The sequence below is a fragment of the Melospiza melodia genome, chromosome 22 (assembly GCF_035770615.1).
Source record: "Melospiza melodia melodia isolate bMelMel2 chromosome 22, bMelMel2.pri, whole genome shotgun sequence".
Lineage (NCBI taxonomy): Eukaryota > Metazoa > Chordata > Aves > Passeriformes > Passerellidae > Melospiza > Melospiza melodia.
In genome coordinates, this window is record NC_086215.1 from 13,504,660 (window position 1) to 13,520,550 (window position 15,891).

General features: G+C 39.5%; 1 protein-coding gene across 1 annotated transcript in view; it reads left to right on the forward strand.

Moving 5' to 3' along the window:
• Positions 1 to 13,657, forward strand: part of RALGPS1 (Ral GEF with PH domain and SH3 binding motif 1) — a 75,065-nt gene extending 61,408 nt beyond the window's left edge. The window contains exons 14-22 of the mRNA XM_063174344.1: positions 4,284 to 4,410; positions 4,971 to 5,122; positions 6,289 to 6,340; positions 6,593 to 6,673; positions 7,473 to 7,578; positions 8,599 to 8,691; positions 8,866 to 8,971; positions 10,347 to 10,438; positions 10,810 to 13,657. Of these exons, the coding sequence (XP_063030414.1) occupies positions 4,284 to 4,410; positions 4,971 to 5,122; positions 6,289 to 6,340; positions 6,593 to 6,673; positions 7,473 to 7,578; positions 8,599 to 8,691; positions 8,866 to 8,971; positions 10,347 to 10,438; positions 10,810 to 10,839 (839 nt within the window). The 3' untranslated portion in view covers positions 10,840 to 13,657. The remainder of the gene's footprint in view (positions 1 to 4,283; positions 4,411 to 4,970; positions 5,123 to 6,288; positions 6,341 to 6,592; positions 6,674 to 7,472; positions 7,579 to 8,598; positions 8,692 to 8,865; positions 8,972 to 10,346; positions 10,439 to 10,809) is intronic.
• Positions 13,658 to 15,891: the final 2,234 nt, after the last annotated feature.

Sequence of the window (15,891 nt, forward strand, 5' to 3'; positions counted from 1 at the left end):
TCATAGACATTTGGCAGCAGAGCAGATATAAAGACTATGTAAAGATGTTTCAATTCAGATTCTTATTACCTTAGCACAGGGCTAACAGAGCTCAACTGTATGGATTTCCTTTTCTTGCCTTGGAGAAAAGGAGGATGCAGAACTACATTGAAAATGGTCAGTCCAGCCATAATAATACCAGCACAGATGATATTTCTGTTTTCATCTGGTCCCACAAAGCATTCTGTTTTCTGCCATCAGGAACTTCACTGAAGACACCTGACTGGGCATTTGAATAAGTCACAGAATCACAGCATAGCTGGAAGAGACCACAGTGGGTCATCTAGTCCAAGCTCCCTGTTCAAGTAGGGTCATCCTACAGCACATGGCACAGGACTGTGTCAGATGGCTCTGGAATGCCTCCAATGAAGGAAGCGCCACAAGCTCTCTCTAGGCAGTGTATTCCAGTGGTTTGTCAATCTGGGTCCATTTCCTTCTTTGACAGGACTGATGCAAGCAATTGTGATTGCCATACGTAATAGCATGGAAGCCAAGCTGGACTGTTTTCTTAAGTTTTAAGACTCTTACACATATTTCCGCAAACTCTGTCACCCTTGACATGTCACACCTTAAGCCTGGCAATATTTTTTGTGAACTGAAATTTTAGTCCCTAATATAATTTTTATATTATTCATAATATTCCCTAGTATTATATTATAATCTGAGATGTGCGGTCCTTTTAGACATGCTACGTAATTTGTTTCAGGGGGAGTATGGCAGTTTATCAAACTTTTTCTGTTAAAAGCTGTCCAGGTAATAAAAGCTCTTACTTAAATCAAGCAATTATCATCTTTACAATGATCAATCTTTAGATAATTTCATGTTGCAATGGTATTAGAGTAAATTTCAGTCCATGCTCCCTAAAGAGAGGGAGAAAAAAAGGGAGTGTAGAGTGAAAAGTCTCAAACTATTATTTCTTGCTAGATAATATCTCTTACTCTTTGTAGGTTTTGATAGTAACATTTGAACCTACCTGGAGTCAAATCCAGCCAGCTTTGATTTTTTAATAACTTGATTGTGTCAGCATTGGACTTCTTATTGTGCTTTTCTTTCTGATAAAGTAATTTTGAAGGAGTCTCATGCTTTTGTTTTGTTGCATATCAATGTTTGGAACAAAATTAATCAAACTGCTTTCAGGTCTCTGATTCTCCACTGTGAGAAACTTAAACTTTGAACTATTATGTGTTACAAAATTTAACAGTTATTTCTACATGTGGCACAATGTCTGTGTGAAGAAGGGCTGCACTGTACTGATAATCCTCTAGGGCTAGGCTTTAAGATTGCTACTATTTCACAGGTTGTGGTTTCAGTAACTTGTTAAAAATAATACTTCAGTAGCATTCAGTGAACTTAAAAGAACTTAATGTCATTGACTTGAAAAAAACTTAATGTAAATCAAGATTGAGAAGTGGCATCAGAAACACCTGAATGGCACAGCGGGAAGCAATATAAAAATGAACAAATCCTGCAACCAAATTAAGGGACAAGCCTCAGAGTGGGCATATTAACGCTGAAGTTTATGCTGAGTTTCAGATTAAACTCTTGCTGATAAATGCTCATAATTTTCAGGGAAATTCTCTTTTAGCTGCCACCGTCTTTATCCTGGGTTTCCGTTCAAATATATTTTAGGCTTCTTAGCAGGTAATAAATACCTCAATAGTCCTAAGTATTTTCCTGTTCACAAGTTGAAAAGTATCTGATGGAAAGGCACTACAAAGAAAGCATGTAGAGCAAACTCCTTTTTTGGGAACCTAGTCCATCAGAAGAACTGGAGGTTTTCAAACTAAAGAACTTGTAATAATTTCTGAAACTTCTGAAGGCATTTGTTTTGTCTCTGCATAAATTTTAATTTGTAATGAAAATCCATGGTAAAAGACTTCAGTGAAGTGTATATTCTTGCTACTAATGCAGCAGATAAGATTTTTCAGACCTAATGGTGAATTATGAATCCATAGAGTTTTTACATTAAACTAGGAAACACATAATTGCATTCATAATCATACTTCTTCTTGTCCTAATTTGTGCTTCACCTCCATGGCAGAAATGGAAGATGAACTGCTTTGGTTTTAGGGAAGAAGCTTCCAGTGTTGTGTTACAGCCCAAATGCATCAAAATTTTAGTTGTATGTGCAGCAAGAACATTGTACTGTGCCTTCTCCAACATCCCAGATGTGCGTCTTTAGGTGAATCTCTGGATGGATTTTTGTAGTTCATTGTTAAAATGACTGAAAGTCATTTTTTAAAACTGCACATGGCCATTAGGTATAAGACCTTCTCTGAAGCTGCATATGCCAGTGATTGATGCTGTGACTGTTGTGTTTCACAAATTTACAGTTGTGTGATGGTAGCAAAGATGGGCAGGCAAAAATGCTGTCCTGATGATATATATGAATGAGGCAGAAAATATGCCTAAAAACTGCTTTATCTTTGTTGTCCTACTAAATTGATGGTCTGATGAAGAATACTACTGAAGGTTCCTCTAACAAACTTGTCCATCCTCTCTGTATTGCTAAAAGAAGTTGTGTCTTTTTTGCTTGTCTTGGGGCTCCCTTCATTATTAATTAAGCAGCATAATGAACTGTTTGCTCAAATATGCAGAATATTGTTGATTAAATCTTTCCCCTTACTGCTAGGGAAAACCCTTTGCAATTTTTCCTAGTTACAATCCAGTTCGCAGTGAAATTCCAGTGTCTGGGCTATGGTGAAATAAAAAGACAAATAATTTTGAATTAATTTCTTTGTTTCCTACAACTTGACATAAGTCTATATTGCAGAGTGAGTATGGGCAGGAAAGCATCTTGCATTTATTTGGGGGGTTTTTTTGCCTCTTACTGGGACAAACTCATTACTGGTTCTCCTGTTCTTGTGTCTCATGAATCCTCAGTTCAAGACAGAAGATGATACCTTCCTTCAGGGTGCTTCAGGGTAGAGAGAGCAGCCTGTATAATAAATAGAAACAGAATGTCTCAAGTAAGGAGAGACCTCTAAGGATCATGGAGTCCAACTTCCTGCTCCTTGCAGGGCTCCGTAAAACTAAATTATATCACTAAGAGTGTTGTGATATAACCAGACTCACCGTATACTCTGACAGTTTTGGTGCCATGACCACTTCCCTGGGAAGTTTTGTCTCTCAGAACCATTTCTGTTAAAAGTTCGTGTTCATCCTGTTGTCATACTGTGCTGTGGAATGTTGGTGGTTTGGATTGGTTTTGAGGTGTTTTGGGTTTTTTTTCTGTTTTAGTTTATTACTTATTTGATGCCAGACACTTTTGTAAATATTCTGATGATGATTGTACATGGCTTTTCACATCACAAAGTTTCTTCTTGTGTCAACCTCTTAATGAGTGGTTTTGGTAAGAGTCCAGAAGCTGACTAAGCCCAGGTTGCTGGAACCTCCGAGAAGGGATTTTTGTACTATAGAGGAAAGTCTGTTCTGCTAGTACCTGGACTGTCCCAAGGAGAAACACATGGGGCAGATGGCAACTTTGATGACCACTGTTCCCACTTTCATCACAAGCACCAATGCCATAACTAAGTGTTTAAAAGCAAAATCTCAGCTGTTTGCTGTGAAGCCAAGAAGAGCCTGGCATTTACTGAGGATGATGATAGTCCGTGTTTTCCACTGTATTGCAAAGGTCACTGCCTGCCTTTTGTGAACAGCATCGAGGAGCTGGAACAAAACTGTGTTTTCTGTGAGGCCTCATAAAATCTGTAAATTGAGAGGAAGAATGATCACAGTGAGACATCTCTAGAGCTCATAGATCTTTGAGAAGTAATGCATCTGTCCATCCATTGGGTATATGAAGAGCCCTTCGTTTTTCTTACATGCTCAAGCTGTGAGTCAGTATGAGCAGATTGTTTACAGTTTATTCACAACATGAAGTTGTGAACAGAATTCAAAACACATGTGAATGTTCCTGTTCACACCTGAAGTACAAACCGACTTTATGGCTCTGCATGTTACACTTTGGCACATCCAGCTGTTGTAAGGATGCCGAGAGTTTTTGTACTTCATTGTTAAAAGTATGAGCAAAACTATTTTTAAAATTACTCCAGGGAGTTCAAGATTATGGAGATGAATTTATGACAAAAATGGATGGTGTAACCCTAATGGGCAAGAAACAGTGCTTCAGAAATGGTGCCATTTGGTTATCTGTAAAAATTAATTTTAATCAGTTCCTTAACATGCCATTGAAATTTTTGGGATTTGCATCAGTCCAGTGTTAAATAATCTCTGTCTTTTAGGTCCATCTGACATGTCAGCAATTATGAAATTCAGCAGGAGACCCACATGTCCTGATGCCTCAGTTGCAGCAAGTCTACCTACACCTCCTGTACCAAGGCACCGGAAGAGTCACAGCCTAGGAAACAAGTGTGTAATCCCAGCTGTCTCATGCTCAGGCAGTTACATGCATGTGTCACAAAAATTTAAGATAGTAGCAGAGAACATGCTAGTATTTGTCCTTTCCATTTCTTGTATTGCAAAAGTGTTTCAGGCTCTAGTACGTATTCCCCAGGTTTTCTCTTGACACTTTTGTCATTTTGGCTGACTCTATTCTCTGCTAGCGCCAGACACTGGCAAGACTTGAAAGCTGGTTATCCACTTTGGTCTGTGGATTCCTGGTGTGTCTCCTTTTTCTAGGTTTCTGCTTTTGCTGCCACCAAGGATGTTCACGTTTTGTACGGAGAAGTCAAAACACTTACAACTTCCCAGCTACAGAAATTTAATAATTATTACTGACAAAGAGAAGTAAAATCTGAAATGCATTTTGATAGTAAAGGAGCATATGTACAGTACGTGGTAGCGTATAATTGCCTGCTCCTTAATAACCTGCTGATGAGGCAGAGGCTTAGTGGAAATAATGTGAGCCAAGGGTTGCTGTTAGATGACATAAGAGGGGTTTCACGTTTTTCTCTTCTTCCATGTTCCAGTATGATGTGTCAGTTGAGCGTCGTGGAGAGCAAAAGCGCCACCTTCCCGACGGAGCGGCCACGGCACCTGCTGGACGACAGTGTCCTGGAGTGTCACAGCCCCGCGCGCGGCCACGCGCCCAGCGCGCGCCTTGCCAACGGCCTCTCCGTCGGTACGTCTGACACCCCTGCTCCCATGCCCGAAAGTGGAGAATTAGGGAGATCATTAGTTCCCTTGCAAAGACTGATTGTTTTCATGGATGGAAGTAGATCAGAACTGCTACCTGGTCAATGTAACATCAGCTTTCCTTGATTATCCACTGATGCTTTTGGTAAAAGCGGCATGAAAGAAGATTGGTTTTGTAGATGCTAGGTGTGTGACACAAAGTGTTTATCAGCTTTTACCAGGGGAAAGTGGATATGTATTTTAAAAGCTACCTTTACACAAATAAAGCTTTAATTTTAACTATATGTTTTAGAAGATGGGGGATTTGTTTGGTACAACTGTCTAAGACTTATAAAGAAACGTAAAATGAACACATTATAGTATTATCATTAATAAAGAAATTCTTATAATATCAAAAAAGTGATCAAGAAGCTGTGTTCTAAGCAAGAGAAGGCTACCTTACAAGAGACTCAGGCAATTTCTACAATAAGAAATTGACTGTGAAAGATAGCACTTACTTGACCAAGAGCTGGACACTGAGATGATCTTTTCACTTCTGAAAATAAAGGAACAGCTCAGTGTGTTAAACTGAGCATTAGAAGAGCAGTCCTGGGCAAATTAAAACTGTGAGCTAAATGGCTGTGCCAGAAAAGGAGGGACAAATGGGTGATGGGCTCGAAGGAGAGATAGGAACTTTAGTTATGAATACCATCATATATGTATATATTTTAATAATTCCTAGCAGCAGCAAACAGCTGACATATCCTCTATTAGAGGTGTGTTTGCTTCTTGAAAATAAAACGTGATACCATATCTAATAACTTCAATTGACTTATGGATATTGTGCTAGAAATAGTCTTACAAAGGAGATGGATTTTATGTACCTGAAGTTCTCAGGTTCTGAAGTAGAGGCATGATGAAAATAAAAGTAATAGTATTAAAACACAGCAATAACATGAATTAAGAGTGAGATTCTATAAATGGAGAGGCTCATGTAAGCCTCTTCCAACTGAAGATTTTACCATGAACTCTAAACACTTCTTCAAAACATGATTTGAGTAAGCGGTGTCCACAGTACTATACAAAAAAGTATTCTGGTGATCCACATACATTGGCTTTGTATTTTCCCATGGGTGGTTTTCTTACTCCTTCTCTGTACTACTCTCTTTCTAGATAGCAGTGAAAGCTCAGAATTTAGTGAGGAGCTGCCATCAGGGCTTGAAAGGTGAGTGAGTCTTCATGTACACTCACTGAGCACTCTACAGACTTAGCTAAGAAATTCACAAATGATCCCTAACATAGGTAAGCCCTAAATCAATAGTTATTTTTATCAAATTATTGATTAGTTAGGAAAAGGCAAACATTTTGAAATAAAGCACTGTAAAGGTATTGGACCTGAAAAGATTAGGAGCTATCTCTGTCATATTTACCAAACCCTTAAGAACACCCCTCATCAGATATTTGCATTCACAAACAGGGGTCGTTTATATGCCACGCTGGGTCCTAACTGGAGGGTACCACTCAGGAATTCTCCTCGGAGTCGAAGCTGTGTCTACAGGTACAGTTCAGGGTCTGCCTCTTTAATTGTATGGTGCTAAACTTCAATTTGGGTCTTTACGCTTTCCTAGTAATGTATTTTGGGTCCAAATATCCTTATATGACCATGACAATTTACGAAGTCTCCCCCTCCTGCTTATAAGAACTCCTGTTAATGGCAAAGCAGGGTTATGGCTCATTCAGATGAAATGCAGTTTAGCTGTTCATTTAACTAACGTTGTCTGGCTTCCATTTTGCAGAAAACTAGGCTTTACTTAGAGTTTTATGAAACCTCTGTGGAAGCAGGTTTGTCATCAAGGCCATCTTTGACTCCCATTACAAGTGATGATGTTAGAAGGATACCTTCCTGACCCTTTCCAACAATCTATTTCCTGATTTACCAGACAGCTACCCATAGTATCTGTCTGTGTCTGTGTGGTCTGTTGATTTTGGTCAGTAAAAGGGTATGACCTTGGACCTCAAGTAAGAGAGGGAACATCCACAAGCCATATCTAGCAGGTGCTCACAATGTTGCTAGTCAAATAAGAAGTGGACCTACTAGAAGCAGGCCTAAGAGAGGTGACGCTGAAAATTTTTTTAATTAAGAAAATAGGGCCCAGAATCAGTATTCTGCAAACACTGTGATTTAGTTGCATTTTAAATCCAGTCAGATTTTATTTTGTTTAAATTAATTTGCTTTAGCCATTGTAGAAGTAAGTTATCAATATAATGTATAAATTACAGCTGCCTTACTAAATTATATTGCTTTCTTATCATCTTTATTCTGCTGAAATACATTGAGGAATGCTTTGTCTCTCCAGCCCAACAGGTGCATGCAGCTGCACAGCAGGTGGTCCCACAGGAGTCATTACCATGGAAGGGCCTTTAAGAAGAAAAACACTGCTCAAAGAAGGCAAGAAACCTACTGTAAGTTATTCTAATTATAATTATTCCTATGGTCCTAATTCATTAGTGGCTGGTTTAATTTTCAGAATTATATTAAACCTGCAGCTTGATACCACACAAAGTAATGGTTTTATCAATTGTAATTTTCTGATCAAAGTTATAACCAGGTTGTAACAAGGTTGTAACCTTTGTGTGTCATTTGATATACATCAGTTTGAGTGAAGCAATTGTGTAACTAGCAAGTAGTGTGGTGAGGGCAGAAATAAATCTTGTGGCACTGCCAGGTGACCCAGAGCATCCTGATATTTTCCAGCTAAATAAGCCTGACAAAGGCAGATATTGCAAGATGGACAATGTCTGCATTACATTTCTGTGACAGGAAGTAGATTAATATATATTAATGAGCTTGTAGATTACAGAACTTGCAGTGGCACTCATAAAAGACTGAAGAGGGAGATCTTCAGTACGGAATTTTCAAGGGACGGTACAAATTCAATTGAATATATTTCTACAATATATTTTGGTGCTTTTGAGATACAGCATTAAGATGGAAAGGCTGCAGGGCAGTCCCCATAGCACCAAAGTCATGGTAATTCATAGTTAACCTGAATTCAAGGTTTCACATGGTTCTAGTCCTATGCATTTGATAATGTATTTGCTTTCTGTAGGGTTGATTGATGTATTTCACATGCAACCCACTGCAGTTCAGAGCGAAAAGATTTGAAGAACTGAATTGCAGAGTCCACTCAATAATTTTTTTTAATCAAAAGTCTAAGATCTGTACAGCAGAAGGCTGCACACTATTCTTCTCTAAACAATCATTACTGATATTTTCATGAGATACCCAACAAAGAAGGCTTGTATTCACAGCCAGCCATTAAGCTTTAGGTAGCTGAGCTGATTTACACCGGGAGACACTCTTTATCTCCATTCCCTGCTTCTAGAATTAACTTTGGTAGCACTTGGACTTGCCTGTGAATAAATTTTTGAAATGTCAGAGATATGCAGAGTTTTTCCTAATTTTTTTCCTTTTTCATTCAGCTCTCCTCATGGACTAGATACTGGGTCATGCTTTCAGGATCAACTCTTCTGTACTTTGGAGCAAAAGCTTTAAGAGGCACTGAAAGAAAACATGTAAGCTTTAAATTTATTCTAAAACCAAAAATTGAATACTCATCAGTAGATCTGGAATGGCATCCAAAGTGTACTTTCTGTTCCAGGCTAAGCCATATTTCTGCACAACTTCTACAGTCAAAAGTTAATCTCTGCTGCAGTCTCAGCTATGACCGATTTGTCTCTCTTTTCCAGTATAAATCTACACCTGGGAAAAAAGTCTCCATTGCAGGCTGGATGGTGGCATTGCCTGATGACCCAGAGCATCCTGATATTTTCCAGCTAAATAACCCTGACAAAGGTAGATATTGCAAGATGGACAATGTCTGCATTACATTTCTGTGACAAGAAGTAGATTAATATCTATTAATGAGCTTGTAGATTACAGAACTTGCAGTGGCACTCATAAAAGACTGAAGAAGGAGACCTTCAATACAGAATTTTCCTGGGAAGGTACAAATTAAATGGAACATACTTCTACAATATGCCGTGGTTCTCCTGTGCTGCCTGCAGAGATTCATTTCTTTTGACAGTTACTGTAAATTTCACAGAAATTCCTCAGCTAATATGAGATTGCAGCCCATCCGTGTATCTCCATACATTGATCTACAAGTCTCTGAATAGCTTCCTTAAAATCAGTCAATATCAAATCTTGACTTACACTGAGGTCAATTAAAATATCAAACCATTTACTAAAATAAGTCTGCTAAGTAATTATTACTTTTTAATAATTTATTTTGCAGTGCCATAACTCATTTCCCTTCATTAAACTTCAAAAAATAAGAAAACTCCTGGAGTTATTTTGCACTTTGAGTGGCTGCTTATAGGTTCTTGAGGCTTTCTTCAGTTTCCACGTTTTCAGCTTTGGTGCTGGGTATGGAGTCCCATCTACTCTATGAAGTGCATCATCTGGGAGTTAACTAAAATGCACAAAATATTTGATTGCAGGAAACAATTTGCAGTAGGACATTGAAGAAAACTAAGTTTACAGAAGCCTTGATGAGAAGAAAGCCAGGATTAAATTAGATCTGACCTGCGGTGTATGAATGATGCACAGTCCCCAGTTGTGGTATAACCAGAAACACTTACTAAAAGTGTATATAGTTTTATAATATTTTCAGTATCAGATTAGAATATCATGTTTCTGGATAGCCAATACGGTAACTGTTGACACGTCTGTTAACCAATAATATAAGGAATTGCATTCCTAGTATACACGTCAGCCTTTTTCCTTTAAATCAAGTGCTTGTATAACAATTTTTTCTGATAACTACTGAGGTTCTGCTCCCTGTTACATTTTAGAAACTTTGTTACATCTCTCCTGCCTTGACTGAATAGTTCTTGTTCTTCTTAACCAAGCAGGCTTTGTTCTCTTATTACTAAGCGTTCTTTGTTTTCTTGCTGCACACCGACCTACATGGTCTTTTCTGTGGCTGTAATTCAGCCTTTCTGCCTATGAGACCACATATGTTCTCATACTTGCTTCACCCAAGAATTGCTGGGTAACATGGCTCACATGGGCTCTCTTATATTAGCAGCATCATGTTTGAGCATTTGAGGTGCAAATTAATTTAAGAGTTTAATTCAGGACTTTGGCTTCTGCACAGAAATCGGAGTCCTTTGAAACTATATGTCTGTCTGTAAATTCTGAGTCTTTCATTTTCTTATTTTTGTAGGCAATGTTTACAAGTTTCAGACTGGTTCAAGGTTTCATGCAATACTATGGCATAAACATCTGGATGACGCGTGCAAAAGCAACAAGCCTCAGGTAAGGCATTTCTACCCACTTTTTTCTATTTTCCAGAAAATCCTTACTAGAAAAGCTCTTTCAATCTGTGTGCACACACCTTCCTGTGGGGACAGACATAATTCCTCATTCTGTACGCTGATCAATTTTTTTCAGTGGGAGAAAGAAAGATTATGTAAAATTAGAGAATTCCCATCAAATCAGGTTTTGTGCAGGTCTAGCTATTGGTTTGGTCACCTTAGGAGCATATAACCTCTACTCTCTTTAGATAACCTCATCTCTTCTTTAGAAGGGACTGTCTCATGGAAAATGAAAGCAACCATACTAGGATGGACTCAATGATCTTAGAGATTTTTCCCAAATGTAATCATTCAATTTACAATCTCTTCTAGGTACCTGCTAATCTAATGTCATTCGAATAATTTCCTCTCCTACCTGCTGTGACTTCAAGTGCCAAACTGAAGAAACAGGTTATTGTTCTCTAAGGAGGAAGAGGAGAATGGTTTTCCTGACATGAGCCAGCCACAGATATTTCAGCACTTTCCCATGTAACTTGAAAGTGATTCTGACACAGCTTTTAAAAGCAGAAAGTGAATGTTATCCCTAGGACCAGATAAAGTCTCATGCACTGAGTGAAAGCAGACAAGTTAGATGGACAGAAGATTAATCCTCACTCCTGCAGGATTCTAGAGCCCTCAACTGTTTGTGGTCAGAGACTGCATGAACTGATATTTGGCCGCAAACTGAGCATTATATCTTCTGCCTGTTCTTTTTCAAATGGTTCTTTTTATTGTTAAGCTGCTTTGTGTGACTGAAGAATATTTGGCCCATGTTGGGTTTCAGTTCTTTCTAATGCACAGAATGATTGACAGTGTTAACTTGCTCCAAAGTGTCAATTAGAATAGAAAATTGTGGAACAACATTTTTATAATCTAAGTGCACCGAGTTGCTTGGCAATGTGGCTGCCTCAAATTTTCTATCAAATCTCTGGACAATATGCTGTTCATATTTGAGCTATTTGGGAAAAATGTATTTTGGCATAGGACAGTTGGATTTCTTTTTTATTCAGTTATTTTGCTCAGGAATACACTGGTAGTAGATTTAAGGCTGTTTCAATTTATGTTGTGCTGAAGTTTGTTTTTCATTCTTTTACCAATGGCATAGATGCTCATAAATTTGGTGTTTTGGTTCAGTCTGAACATTGTTCATTTCAAATCCCTTAGCATAGGGAAGCAGGTAATCAGGTGTTTTATATCATGTGGTCCTGGCTCCTCAGAATGACTCCATATCATTGTTTCTGTTCTGTCCTTCTGTGGATGACTTGGCTCCATTCAATTCCAGTATGTGTTGTGACTTCAGGACATTAGTACTGGTACATGGTACTGCTATTATGAAATCATGGTGGCAGTGAAAGACTGTCAAGTAGTGGAGCAAGTACAAAGAAGTCTCCACATCAATATCCAGAGAATAAATGAACAACAAAAGAAGTGTAACTGGACCTTCTCCTCTGAAGGAACGCTCTCTGTGCTGTATTCCTGCTGTACCCTGGCACTCCTGCAGTCAGAATCGTTTTCTGTTCATATGTTAAATTCATCACTTTTTCAAACTCTTTTGCTATATAGCATCATTATTTCGACTTCATCAATCACCAGAAAACCTCTTCTGACTTTCCTAAGATTGCGTAGAGGAGAAATTTGCAAGTCAGCCTCTAACTTACAAACCAGGAACACCATGAAAGTCAGTTTAAGTGAACAGAACCTCTACTAGAACAAGCTCCCTGGCATTAGCAGTATGTATTCTGTGGACTTCATGATTTTCTGCATTTTAATTTTGAAACTTCTCTAACAACAAGGAGAAAAAGCCAACTGTTTTTTAAATGAAGGTCAAAAGTAAATTTATTTTTCTTTTAAGAGTTCATGTTACAATCCTGAAAGCCTAATATATACCAGGTTTTCAAGAAAAACAGTTCCTGATAACAACTGTATTTAGATCCTGGGAAGTATATGTAAAGTTGACAAAATTTATTTGATAACTGAGGAACTCTATGAAAAGAGTGGTAATAAAAATATATTTGTATTGTTTTTCTCTTTCTTTGCTAACTTAAGACAACTTTGAACTAGGAAATACATGGTTATCTGCAAGAGCAGAGCATCGAACACCATTAGAGATGGTATAGAAGCTTTTGAATGTGGTAACATCCTGTCAGCAGTAAATGACTTCAGACTGTTAGGCTATGATGTAGTCTGAATTACTCTACACGTGTGGATTTTTGTGATTAGTCATCAATATGAGATTTACGATCTTTTCTGCATAGCACAATTGTGAAATTGCTGCAGAGTATTGAGAAATTCAGATTGATGGCAGTGAAAGAATACTAGTAAAACATCTTACACCAATTTTGAAATAGCCTTTAAATAATAAACAGTTCCTAGCTGCTGATTAGAGGTGTTATGATGCCATTTGGTACCATTTGCTATTACCAGGTACTGCTATGGTTAATTGAAAGCTGCTAGTGAAGAACAAAAGGTTGCCTATCACTACTAATTGTTACTGCATTTCCACCAAAAAATCACAAACCATACAAGTTCTCCTCCATCAAAGAGAACAACTACGATAGTTATGTAAAAGTAAACATTATAACAAAATTGCCATTTTCAGAATTGTGAAGATAAAATAACTATAGGTAATATTATTCGTTTATTTAATGTATTAATTTATTGAATTGATTTTTCTTTTTATTATTTATTTATTATTTATTTATTTAATTAATTAATTTTAATGTAATTTAGTGCCAAAATGCATATTTTTCCAAATAGCACTATAACGAGGCAAAGAAACTAGTTTTCAAAGTGAGATTGACTTGTCACACTATAATGTGAATCAATTTCAACATTTTGGTTTGTTTTGTGTGGAAGCTGTTGCACTATTTTTTGCTGTATTTTCCAGCAGTCCACTGCATGCCATTTGTGTAAAGGATTCTTTCTAAAATTCTTGTGAACTGTCTCACCTGTAAGAACTCTGGTGTTGGAATCTCGGTTTTTGGCAAAGTATTTTGTTACCTCAGTCTTGTATCGAGTTGCTGCATTTTTCAGTTTGTTACATTGATAATAATGATTGTTTTGCTAATTAAATACTTTAATGTAAAGAACGTTTGTTTACTACAACAGTAATAGCATTTGGTTGTAAGTTTAAAAATGTGCGGGGTATGTATGCTGTTGACAATAAAATATTCTGAAAAAGGGGAGGTACAGAAGGAATGTTTTAGCTCAAAGGCAGCATGCATGTTTTATTTGTGAACGAATGGTAATATAATTGAACAGACTTTATAGAGCAGAGAGTCTAGCCATTTAGTAGTATAAATACAACAGAATCAACATTTCTAGGATAAAATTGAAAAAGCCTCCAAATTTGTAGCTTTTTCAAGTGAGATTTTGGAAGTCCAAAGAAGTAGAGACAAATTTAAATTTCTTTGCACTTCAAATTTAACTCAGCAGGTTTGCAGATGACACCAGAGTGATGCAGTGGCCACACCTGAAGACTGGGGCCTGGACAAGCTTGATGAGAGGCTCGGGCTGACATAATTCTAATGAAAAGATCAAGAGAAACTCTGCTGAGAAGGACTTGGGGGTGCTGGTGTATGAGAGGCTGGACATGTTCTGGCCATGCATGCTGGCGGCTCAGAAGCCAGCCATGTTCTGGGCTGCATCAAAAGCAGTGTGGGCAGCAGAGGACAGAGGTGATTCTGCCCCTCCACTCAGCTCTTGTGAGACCCCACGTGGAGTGCTTCATCCAGCTCTCAAGTTCGTGGTTTAGGAAAGATGTGAACCTGTTGCAGTGGGTCCAGAGAAGAGCCACAAGAATAATCTGAGGGCTGGAGCACCTCAGCTAAGAGGAAAGGCTGAGACAGATGGAATTGTTTAGCCCAGAGAAGATGTGCCAAGGAGATGTTATTGCCACCTCTCAGTACTTGAAGGGGACTTAGAAGAAAGATGGGGACAGATTTTTTTAAGTGAGGCCTGTAGTGATTGGAGAACGGATTGTAGTTTAAAACTAAAAGAAGGTTGATTCAGACTAGATATAGGGAAGAATTTTTTTGCGGTGAGGGTAATGCATTTGATTTGTGAACTGGATCAGTGTATCTAGGAAAGACACTTTCAAATGGGAAAAAAAATGTGGTCCACACAGGGTGGTTGAGGCCTCAGTCTACTATTTTCTACAGGTATTTGCACATGGTTGGGAAGCACCTAATAGCACTGTTTACATGTCTTTGCAGGAAACTGGTGTGACATACCTCTTAACAAGGATACATCCCTTTGGAGATACACAGCTTTGGCTCTGCAATTTTAAATGTAAGAATTACATTTTAAAGCATTTCATTGTAATAAGCATTTTATTCTGTGTTCTCCCCAGAAATAAAGACACTCTCTGTGGAAGATCTCTATAACTGGAACAAAGGTCCATAACTTACAGCCTTTGGCAGCAGAAAAGAAAATCCCACCAGAGAATTCCTACGAATGCCAACCTTGTATTTTATTGTAGAAATGATTCAGCTATCATGTCTATCTCTAAAAGTAGACAGGACTCCATTTTTTGAGTTTTTATCATTGGGTAATTATCAATTTCCCTGTACTTTTTTGAAATTGACTTGCATTTTGAAAATATAATGGCCAGTTTGTGTTTCTCCATTTTACACAAGTTAATTTGACAGTTAGGCATCGGGGTCGAATCCGGAGACCTCCTGATGTCCTTCTTTTGCACTTGTGCCGTCTATGCCGTTCATTTCCAGGATGTGGCGTGTGGGAGCGTTCCCCCCGGCGCACAGCATGTGCACCTGGGTAATCAGCGCTCCGGGGCCGTTGGCGTCCGGATCTGCGGCGGGATGGGCAGGTTCTGCTCCCCAAAATGCGCCGCCGGCACGGACCGCCGGCCCTGGCGCTGACGCGCGTTAGGGTTGCCCCATTCGCGGTCTTACATGGGGCCTCCGTCACCGATGCCTCGGGGAACCTGGGAAAATGGCGGGAGAGGCCAGAGGCGTGGCGGGCAAGGCCGCGGCCCGCCCCGGGGGTCCCCCCGGCCGAAGCCAATTCCCCGTCGCTCGCCGAACGAGACCTTTGGAGCCGCGCTCCGGTGGGGCCGCTCGCCGACCGTCGGTGCCGATGCCGTGCACAGCAAGCCGCGCAGAGGCACCACCACGGTTCGAAGCGACGAGCAGCCGCCCCAAGCGCGAGCGGCCCCACCTGGACCACGCCGGGCGGGGGCTCGTCCTGAAGTAGGGCCGGGGCGGGGGTTCGCGGGGTCTCCGTGGCCATAGCCGCCGCCGCGGCCGCCGCCTTCCCGGGCGGGAGGTGAGGGGACGGAGCGCTCCCGCCAGCCCCGGGCCGTAGAAGCGTGTTGCGGTTGCTTCTGTCGGTACCGCAGAGGGAGCCAGGTACGCGACGCGAGGGTTCCAGTAGCGCCGACCCAGCTCCGCGCGG